This window comes from Mauremys reevesii, linkage group 7 (assembly GCF_016161935.1).
Source record: "Mauremys reevesii isolate NIE-2019 linkage group 7, ASM1616193v1, whole genome shotgun sequence".
Classification (NCBI taxonomy): Eukaryota; Metazoa; Chordata; order Testudines; family Geoemydidae; genus Mauremys; species Mauremys reevesii.
The window spans coordinates 14,650,287-14,660,721 of record NC_052629.1 but is presented as its reverse complement, the minus strand read 5'-3'; the positions used below and the strand labels follow the sequence as shown (position 1 = coordinate 14,660,721).

Below are 10,435 nucleotides of genomic sequence, written 5' to 3'. Positions count from 1 at the left end.
CTTAGAAGAAATGGTTTGATCCTTCTGGGTAAGAGCAAATAAATACAATGATAAAATCGATGTGATATTATGCAGTGTAGAGAGGGATAGTTTACAAAGGAATGATGTGCATATCCTGTCTTGCTGATTATGAGAAGTAAGAAGCTGCTTGTAATGAAGTGGCTGCACAATGGGGCTGTTTAAGTCTCAGAGGCATAATCTCTGAGGCTAGACTAAAGCCTTTCGGGAAATGTAGTGTAGTAGCTGGGTGGCCATTTTGCTGAAGGCATGTTTGTGATTTGTCTGTTTAATTAGTGTGGTTTTATTGTGGACGTTCTGGCATTAAAGGCTGAAGATGAATTAACTGTCTGTTGACTGCTCATGTCAGTTAATTGGCAGGTTTTGAAAACGGAGATAGATTTTAACTCGTGAGTGAAGCATTGTGGGTAATCCATTATAAAGAGGGTTGAGCTAACCAGCCAAGAGAGGGCAGAATTTTTAGGGTTACAGCAAAATGCTCAGTTAGGGGGACTAGTGCTCATTTGTGTGTTAATTGAGAAGGTGGCTTCTTAAATTGAGGGGTAGTGTTTTTTTCTCTTAATTTTCCAAGTAAAGAGAAATTTTATAGAGAATCCTTTCACAGAGTTTCACTGCAATTCCAGACTCTCACAATTACCTAGTGCAACTAAAATAGAACAGCTTCTCACAGTCTGAAGGCTAATGATTAACACTGATACTGCACCACACACTAAGGAGTCCCGGGATTTCAGTTTGAAATGGTGATGTTTTGAGACAGAGTAAAATAACCGAGGTTCACATTATACTGGAAGCTAAAAGAGAAACACTGAAGCCTGAATTGAGCTAGTGTTTAAACAGTTAACCAGGAATTGTATGCTCTTTATTATTATTTTTAATTTTATTATACAACATATTTTTCTATATCAGTGCATGTATTTTATACATCATCGGTGTTTAATTACTACTAATAGCCATTAATAATTAGTACTGAATATAAATCACCATTCTTCATTGAGATTACAAGAGATGCCATATAAATATTCAGAAAATATCAACTTTAACGGGCAAACCTGCTAATAAAAATAACATACATCACATAATAGTCAAAATGCACTATAATATTTACAGTCTTCATTAAAATTCAATTTTTATGCTTATAATTTACAAGCTAAGACAGAGTTGGTTAAATGCAGTGGTTCCCTTTATAGAGTGTGTATCTAGTTTTGATACATAAAAAGATGTATGGTTAGCATGATAGGTTCTTTGTTCAGTAAAATCATTACTCCTAATACTTGGCACATATAATGTGCTTTACAAGTTCAGAGTACTCGACAAGCATTAACTATGTAAGTTGCACAACACCCTTGGTTGTGGTAAGTGGTGTTTCCCTATTTTCAGATGGGGAAGTGACAGAGGTGAAGTGACTTGCCCAAGGCCACACTGCAAGTCAGTGGCAAAGTTGGGATTAGCACTCAGGGCTTCTAGGGTTCCAGTCCCAAACTCAGTCAGTTTAGACCATACTGTCCCACTAATAATATACCAGTAGCTATGGTTCATAAGTTGTAACACAGTCTCAGGTTTGTTGCATGCATTCGCACAAATTGCTAGCTCTAGAACAGAAACTGTGATTAGCAGCTGCATGTTATAGATGAAAACCATAAACTTATGTACATTACACTGATTACAAAGAGTTGAAAGGATACGAATGCTGATCCTTAATACAGGGAACTGATTTACAGTAGAATGCTTCAGTGTGCAGGACAGTAAAGTTTCTAAAACTATGGTATTTATGTAACTTTGATTTCAAATATCCTGTTCCTAACTGGAAAAACATGTTGAACATTATAGAAGAAATATTATTCTCACAGTAACAAACTTTGGGCTAGATCCTCAGGTCTGGCTGAGCAGTGAATGAGGGGATAAAGGTGGCTAAGCCATTTTTCCACTTCTCTGATTCTGGGGCCAGCCAAGAGCCCATTTGGCTCCATTCATAACTTAGAGCAGCCTAAGACTGCTACTAGTTACATCAGCTAGAATGATCACCTAATGGCTGCTTTGTCAGTCAGAGATCACCAGAGTCCAGTGTACTCCTGCCAGTCCCGCTATGCTGGGGCAGGAAGTGGGCTAGCTATGCTGGCTGGCTTTGTGTCACCCAGGCGTTTCCCTACCCAAGGGGAATCCCCAGCTAGGGTGAGCAGATGTCCTGATTTTATAGGGACAGTCCCGATATTTGGGCCTTTGTCTTATATAAGCTCCTATTATCCCCCACCCCCGTCCCGATTTTTCACACTTGCTGTCTGGTCACCCTATCCCCAGCTACCGATTTAGGAGCAGTTTTCTGTCTGCTTTGCACTGCCTGAACACTACAAAACAGCTGGAGAGGATGAGGGGTTTTGAGAAAATTTGGCCTTTTTAAATTTTAACATTACACTGATCATTAAGAAACTTAGATGTGTTAATAGCATGAATGAACAGCTAGGTGGGTGTATACCTTAATTATGTTTAATTATCTCAGCCAAGTTCCGCCATTGAAAAGTGGGTAGGTGTGTAACAGGGGACAGGGCCACTGTCTGGTCCTGGTGAACAAGAGGTTAGCTTTCGCTGTGCTTCTGCAGGTGCTATGGGGAAGAACCATAATTTAACACTTTGGGCGGCAGAGAGGAGAGACTGCCTGTGGGTAGACAGACTTCCACTACCAGGGCTTATAAGATTGAGCTGACTCCCGGCTGAGGGAGGGTTTTTTAAATGTTAGTTGTGGGGTTTTTTATTTTTTCTGGTTACAAATATCTCTTGAGGAAAACCTTTGCTGACTGCACCTGTCTATTTTCTCCTGAGGCCTTCCACCAGTTTACAGCATGATTTCAGAACAAGTGGAACTCATGTAAATGATGGGGAAATATGGTCCCCTCTAAGACCTGCATAAATCAGAGAGAAGAAAACGCACTAACAATTTCATCTGATTGCAATCGCCAGTGAATGTGACTGGGAGAAATTATGGCTATTTTTTACATGGATATTTCTCATACTGTCTTGACGTCTTCTTACTAACATATGAAATCACCTTTCTGTACAAGCCAATCAATCGCTCTTGTCCCAGCTTAAAAGCAATGATGACTATTTCCATACCGATGACAATATAGAGGGAAAAAAACAAGAAAAAGTTGGGATGTTCCAAGTGAATATCACCAAACCCAATTGTTGTCAAGGTGATAAAACAAAAATAGAAAGCCTCCTCAAAATTCATATGTTTTTCCCACTTTGGAAGAATAGCTGCTGCACAGGAGATGTATGCAAAGACAATTAGTGCCATTAGCAAGATGGGCACATCTAGCTTTTCAAGTTCTTTGCCAAAGTTTTCAATGACACAGGTCATCTTCCCTGAATCTAGTTCAGGACATGAACTCCATCTTTCAAATTTGTTAATTCTTGGTGGCATAAGGTATTGATTTTCTCTTGCAATTAGCATTTCAAATATTTCAGCATTCCGATATTGCAGTGACTTCCTTTTAACAGAGGATTGGCTTTTCAGCACTTCCGTGATACTTAAAGGTTCCTGGATGACTATTTTGTGTTGCATAAGCAATGATGATCCAGTTTTTATCTCATTGTTTTTCTTACAGATGCATCCAGAACACAGTTTAGCTGGTTTACAGGCTAACATTTTTGACTGAAGTTTTCTAAATTCATTGTAAGACCTGGTTAAGATAGTTGCAAGGATGTCTCCCAGGTCTGTCAGAACCAAGAACATCAGAGGTATGCCAAATAATGCATATAGCATACACAGATATTTTCCAACCTTTGTTACGGGGTAGCTATGGCCATAACCTAAAAACAAAATAAAAATAGAACACTGCAATTTATTTTCTATTCAAAACATTGAACTTTTTAATACTGTCAGTTTTAAGTCAATAGTTTGTGTGGTGATATTTTAGTCAATAGTCTGTGAGGTTTTTTTTGTTGTTGTTTTTTTTTAGCATTTATCACAATCCTTTTAAAAACTTCTTAGGCCGGGGGCTTTGTAGATGGGTGTGACAGAAGGACCTTCTCTGTATTCCTTCTGAAAGAGCATATGTACAAACCATAAAACTTACCTGAAAGCAGAGAGTTTTTTGCATGTGGTAACTCATATGTAGAAATTGACCCAGAATGGAATACCAGATCAAAACTCCCTATATTTTGGTAAATTCAGATCTGGATTCTAATCTGAATTTTTGCAACTGGTTATTCTGTTAAATAGCTTGGAACAATGAATCCCAACACCTTGACTTATGACTCAGGGCCATTGTTGATCATAATTGTCACTGTGAATGATTTGAAACTGTTTACAGTTTGTTAGATCTGATTTTAATGGCAGGAGTTGCATTTGACATATGGAGAGTTGTAAAACTGGGCTTTAGGGGACACACATTTTCTCCATTGAAGAGCATGGCTGGAAACCAATAACACTTTACTCTAGTGGTCTAAAAAGTACCAATATCAAATGCAACTAATGCAAAATTATTACCAGACTTCCACTGCCAAATGATCAATTTAAGTAACAAAATGGTAGTGTAAGATATACAACTGCAAATTAAATTAGGACATAGGACTCCTTTCCTGCAGTTATGCCATTGCTTCTTTGGATATGAAATTAAAACCCTAACCCTAAGTTAATGCATTTCCATTAGGGAAAAGATAACAGAGAGAAATTGTATTAAAGTTTTTAATGGAAGTTCTCTTCTTTGTCCTCCAAAAAGGCATAAAGAATCCTTTTTAAAAAACGCTTTTCTCTTCCTTAGTCAACACCGTTTCCTCTCAGATGATTTTGGGGTCTGTCTTTAAGATTATTAAACTGAATACTGGAGTATAATTGCCAGGTCACCTTCATTCTTACTAAAGATAGCTATAGTCTTTATGGTCTAATCCAGCCTCTGCCACTAACTCAGTATGTGGCCTTTGGGAGGTTATTTATCCTGTGTGTCTCCATTCCCACATCTGTGAAATGGGGATGCTAATTATTACTCTGCAGAGGTGAGTGGTGAGGATTAATTACTGTAATTAATATGTGGAGCGTGATTTCTTTTTTCCTTTTGATTCATATACATAAAAGTGCCTACCACAAGTTATAGTTGCTTTAACATTTATTACAAATATAATCCAGCCAAATAACAAAGCAACAGCTGATCTCACCCCACACAAATGGCTCTCAATCAACAACAAAAATGAATATCCTTTGCTCCTCACTTCCGCTAGACCCCCAAGCATCTTAGGCCTTCCAAAGAGCCTAAGCAAACAGATGTGGTTTATAGCTTCCTGGGAAGGTTGACAAATAGGGCTTATTTTGGATCAAGCACATAGGATGGGAGTAAAAGTGCTTCTAAGTACCTAACTCACTTCTGAAAATAAGACTTAAGGTCCTAAATCATGTAAGATTTGGACACATTTACATGTCATAAATATTTACTACTACTTACTAGCACCTGCTATCTATTCTTCCTCATTTCTTGCCAGAGAGGAAACTATTTTGCATTCCTAGTGTGAGACTCTCTTAAGTTGCATTCCCCCCCCAAAATAACATCAGCTACAGCACTTACTAGATTATATCCCTAGCCAATTTGGTTTGATGTTTAAGCAAAATGTGTCCATACTGATCCTTTGGTCCTTACTCAAGCAAAACTCCCCATTGAAATTAATGGCTTCTAGTTTTAACTATGGTTTGTCTTCCTTTTTAAATCATTTGCAATAGCAAAATATTATATGTGGAAGAACATGAAATTGCAGAGACGGAAGAGAACCAAACTTCCATGTAGACCCATTCCACAAATCAGCTCTTATATTGAAGTCAGGGGGGATTTTGCCTGAGTCAGTAAAATAAATAAATAAAATCCTGATGCCTCTCTCACAGAAGTCCCATAAGAAAAGGTGCAGATGTAGACACACCCACTCTGGTTGTAGCTCATCCGCTGCCTACATATGCAGAGGTACTTGTGGGGTAGTTCAGTCTTATCTAGAAAACCAGTGGTGCAGGACATTCCATGTATAATAACCACCCTGGTGTGATTACATGCCGATTCTATGCTGTAAAGAAAACAGATGGATTTTTTTTTTAATGTAACAAAGAGGAAGATTAACAGCCATGGAAGGGCAGAAAGGGGTAACCAAAGAAAGTAGTCTAAGGCAGTAGTTCTCAAACTTTTTTTTTTTCACGGACCTCTTGAAAATTGCTGAGGGTCTTGGCGGACCACTTAATGATCTTTCCAAATGTTGTTTGTACTGTTAGCTAACTATTGTAAAGCGCTTGGATAAAAGCGCTATATAAAAAAAAACTTAATTATTTTTTGTTCTACAAATAAAAGCACACAACCCATATTTTAATATCAGTAGTCTAACCTTTCTAATGCGATGGATGTGCCCTCTCTCCCCTTCTGTGGCAGTCCGTGAACTGGGGTTGGGAACAAAAGGGGTCTCTCCTTCTCTCCCCCACCGCAGCAGCCTCCGAGCTGGGGATGGGAAGAAGGGAGGTATCTCCCCCACCACAGAGCTGAGGCTGGGAAGAAGGGCTATTTCTCCCTCACAGCTGCAGTCCTGGAGCTGGGGGAACTTGCCTCTTTCTCTGGCTGCCGCAGCCCTGCACATCCCAAATTCCCCCCACCCCGTCTTCTCGCCCCACTGCCCCCTTCCACCTACCCTCTTCTCCCCCCAAGGCCACCACCTCATCTTACATGTATGTCTTCTCCAGGGTCCAAGCACCTAATTAGTGGAGCCATGCCTGCACGGCTCCACTAATTAGGTGGGTGGTCCTTCATTCTCTCAGGTGCGGCCACCCAGGAGCGCACCTTAGAAGGAACTATCCGTGGACTGCCTGAATGGAGCTCGCGGACCACTGGTGGTCCGCGGAGCACAGTTTGAGAACCTCTGGTCTAAGGAGTGGGAAGGAGACTTTAACCACACAACTTGAGATCTTGAAACTGATTTCTTAATAGCAGAAACGGGAGGAGTATAGCTGAGGTTATACAGGAGAATGAATTCTGAGTCCAAGCACTTATAGAGGCATGGGGGTGTGCATGTTGTTTGAAAACTGTGGATTCTGTCATATCTTATGCTGAAGGATTATGTCAGATAACTTTTCATACCCATATTTAGTTTAACTGAATTTTGGTCAGTTGAATAAATATAGGTTTCAGCTGGATATCTGACTATGTTACCTTCTTTAAAAAAAACACACATCCACCCGAGAAATCTTCTGTCTCTGTCCCTTTCCTTGTTAGCCTCTCTGGATTGCTGTTGCTGCCTCCTGACCTTCCCTCACAAAGGGTGGTGTTGGTCATTGTCTCAGGCATGCACGTTCTGAGTGGTTCTATGCGGAAGACTTAGTCACTGCCTGCGCTTGCCAACGGGTGAGACTGATGTCAAGAAGAACAGCAGAAGCACATGGTAAGTAGCACCCCATAATGTTGTAGAGAAGGGACTAGAACAGGTCATTTTTGTTTGTATCTAGGTCATCTGTCTACATCTGGAGCCGGACTGGAAAATTTCAAGAGTACTTTATAGAAGCTTGACTAGCCATTCTCAATATGTCTCAGTGGATACGCAAGAAAGAATTAATTATAATGCCTTATATTTATAACACACTTTTCAACCTCAACAACTGTGAAGCTCTTTAAAATCAGATCACCACCTCTGTGGTGGAGGGCAACACCCAGCATCATACACAACAGTGGGGAGGGCAAGAGCACATTTTGAACCAAAACAGTAGAGAAAACCTGTTTGTTCTTTTTTACAAAAAAGTTGCATTAAGTCATGATGACCATGTGTGCATGCACCTGAGCAGCTAATTTGCATGTCCAATTACAACAACCTCAGTGCTAAAATGCATTAGAATATACTGGTATACAGAGCACTGGATAACATTTTAACTCGAATTACTCACTACAAATATAGGTCGTCCTTTGTGAATTCATTGGATGAAACCCATGAGTTAAATGCAGTGATTAGCATCAGATGTTAAGTGTACTTTACCTCACAACTTACCCACTGTTGTGAACACAGTACAGCAGAAAAAGAGAGACCCGAGGAAAGACCATTGTTCTTTTGGATCGGCAAACCATTCCGACTTAGCTTTGGTAAACAGGTCATGGACTCTTTTCTTAAATATCTTCTCGTTTTCTGTCATATTTTCTGTTACAATAACAAAATAGCATGCGGTAACTGCTTCAAGACGCTGGGCCACACCAGCAGCTGCTGTAAATCAGCATAACTCCATTATGCCGGCTGAGAATCTGGCTCTGTTACTTTAAAAGAAGAACATATCCACACACAAACATATCTTGCCCATGCTGTAAGCAGAGTCAGGCTAGTAGCTATGGTGAAGAAACAGAGGAGGGTGGGCTGATGGGTGAAAGCATATAATATTAAAAAATGAGTACAAAGAAACTGGGTAATTTTTAAAAAGAGAAAGATAGAAGATATACCAAAGAGAGAATGACACAAAATTTGACATCTGTCTTTCATGACATCCAGCTCTTCTCTTTTAGGTACCTGGTTTATTCTTCTTCTGATTGAATAATTGAACTACGGGGAGACAGAGGTGAGAGGGAAAAGAGGTGCAACCAGCATGGTCTTTTACTTAAGAAAGTAAAACAATTTGTAATCAGAAGATAAACAGAAAAGTCTCCATTTGTGGTCTACTGCTGAGACCCATGGCCCCTACCTGTGGATAAATACCAAATGCATTATCTCTAGCAGCTACTCCTATAGCCTGCACATATAGGCATCTTTGGAGTGTGACTTACTCCCTGTAATCCCTCCTGATAAAAATCACTTCCAAAATAGAGTAAGCTCAGTTGAAAAAAGGCACTCGTATTCTGGAATAAGTGTCCACAGAGGGTTTATACTGAAATAAATAACTCTTCTGGAATAATTATTCTGGAGTTGTTATTTTGTTAATTTTTTAAGTGTAGACAAGCCCTCAGAAAGAGCCAGTGACCATTCACTTAAAGCTCTTTTATCTATGTAGTCTGCTGTAGACAATGAATAAGTGCTACCACCCTCTCTTTCTTTGCCATCCTGACATTATATCCCCTGTATTTGGACCCATCCTTCATATAAATGATTATTAGGATCCAGCTTTCCTTTGACTCTCTGAACTGTAATGTTTTTGTTTTGTAAGGCAGCAGGCTGACCTCCGATTACTAGGTGACTAAAGGAGACCCACATGAGGGATGTTACAATAGCTAAGAAATCAGTCACTGTTTAGCTACCCAGGGTAACTTTAAATCTTTCCAGTGATGCAAGAAAAAGAGAAGTAGATAAGCACTACAAAAATCTAGTCAAACATTCACATAGGGATCGTGGAAGTTTACAGCCTGGAAATCATAATTAAAGCAAATAAATACATTGTAAACATAAGGAAAAGCTGCCTCCACGCTTACCCTTCATTATTTTGAAGTATATAGTCACAAGTTAAGCGTTCTAATTTGAATGACAAGGGGATTGGTAATACCCTGTAAGCGAAGTCATTTTTCTATTACTGCACATACCTGTTAAATCTTTAGAGAGGTTCCACAGCTTCAGCATAAAATCCTTATATTCTTTACTTTCATTACAATTTCTGTTACCCTCAATGTGAGAAAACATGACAGCCCCCAGAAAAGCATAGATCACTAAAGAAGAGATGAAGCAGGCATGAGGAAACACCACCCAAAACACTCTTGTGCACATCTTTTTGTCTTGCTGGGGACGAGATCTGAGTTCCATCCTCAAGACTCCGTTAGGAAAAAATCAGCTAGAGCTTTTAGAAACAGGGAAGTGAGAAATCTCTGGCATTTCAGTGAGGCGTCTCCTATCTGGGAAATGAGAAATCCCCTGTTTCATACTTTCAGAAGGAGGACTTTATAATTGAACATTGTAGTAGTGTCCCAGTGGGCCCTGGAAAGAGCCTACGACTAATCAAGTCTTAAAACATCTGTCAGATGATGATACAGCATGCTATAGCACTGAATTACTATTGATCAGGGAGAGCTGTAATGCACACAGATGACCAGCTACTGTATGTATCTATTGGACTAAATTGCAGTTTAAGGTTTCTTGTACTGAACTTCAGTTTTTGCTTTTCATTGGCACAATGGAAGCAAATTTCCCAGTAACATGAAAAGATGCACAGTGTAAATAAAGGACACGTATGTGATATGGGACATTCCACCAGGAATGAAGGGGAGAGACCTATAATTTATGAGAGGCAGACAATGCTGGGACTCTACCATTGTACTAATGATCATTCCGGCAGGGCTGCAGAATAATTTCGTCTCTCCTACTGATGCATGAAGCTACTGTCTAGGACACCTTATATTGGTTGGTTTTTTAAACTGTAAAGGATTTTGTCTTTGAGGCCAAACCATGAAGTCCTTGCCCAATTCTTGCCCAATTTTTAGCCCCACGCTAGTGACTTTTCTGGAAGCAC

The 10,435-nt window shown here is 39.7% G+C and overlaps 1 protein-coding gene across 1 annotated transcript; it reads right to left on the bottom strand.

Annotated features, from left to right (window-relative positions):
- Positions 1-2,995: 2,995 nt before the first annotated feature.
- KCNK18 (potassium two pore domain channel subfamily K member 18) lies at positions 2,996-9,732 on the bottom strand. Its single transcript, XM_039546071.1, has 3 exons — positions 9,516-9,732; positions 8,008-8,154; positions 2,996-3,822 (listed from the first exon to the last, which is right to left on the bottom strand). The coding sequence occupies exons 1-3, from the start codon at positions 9,730-9,732 to the stop codon at positions 2,996-2,998; spliced, it is 1,191 nt and encodes a 396-aa protein (XP_039402005.1).
- Positions 9,733-10,435: the final 703 nt, after the last annotated feature.

Bases quoted from the DNA above. Each gene is read 5' to 3' on its own strand.
- KCNK18 (XM_039546071.1), bottom strand. From the start codon at position 9,732: ATGGAACTCAGATCTCGTCCCCAGCAAGACAAAAAGATGTGCACAAGA. The intron at 8,155-9,515 runs GTATGTGCAGTA...TTATTGTAACAG, and splicing joins CCTCTCTAAAGATTTAACAG to AAAATATGACAGAAAACGAG. The intron at 3,823-8,007 runs GTAAGTTGTGAG...TTTTGTTTTTAG, and splicing joins TACTGTGTTCACAACAGTGG to GTTATGGCCATAGCTACCCC.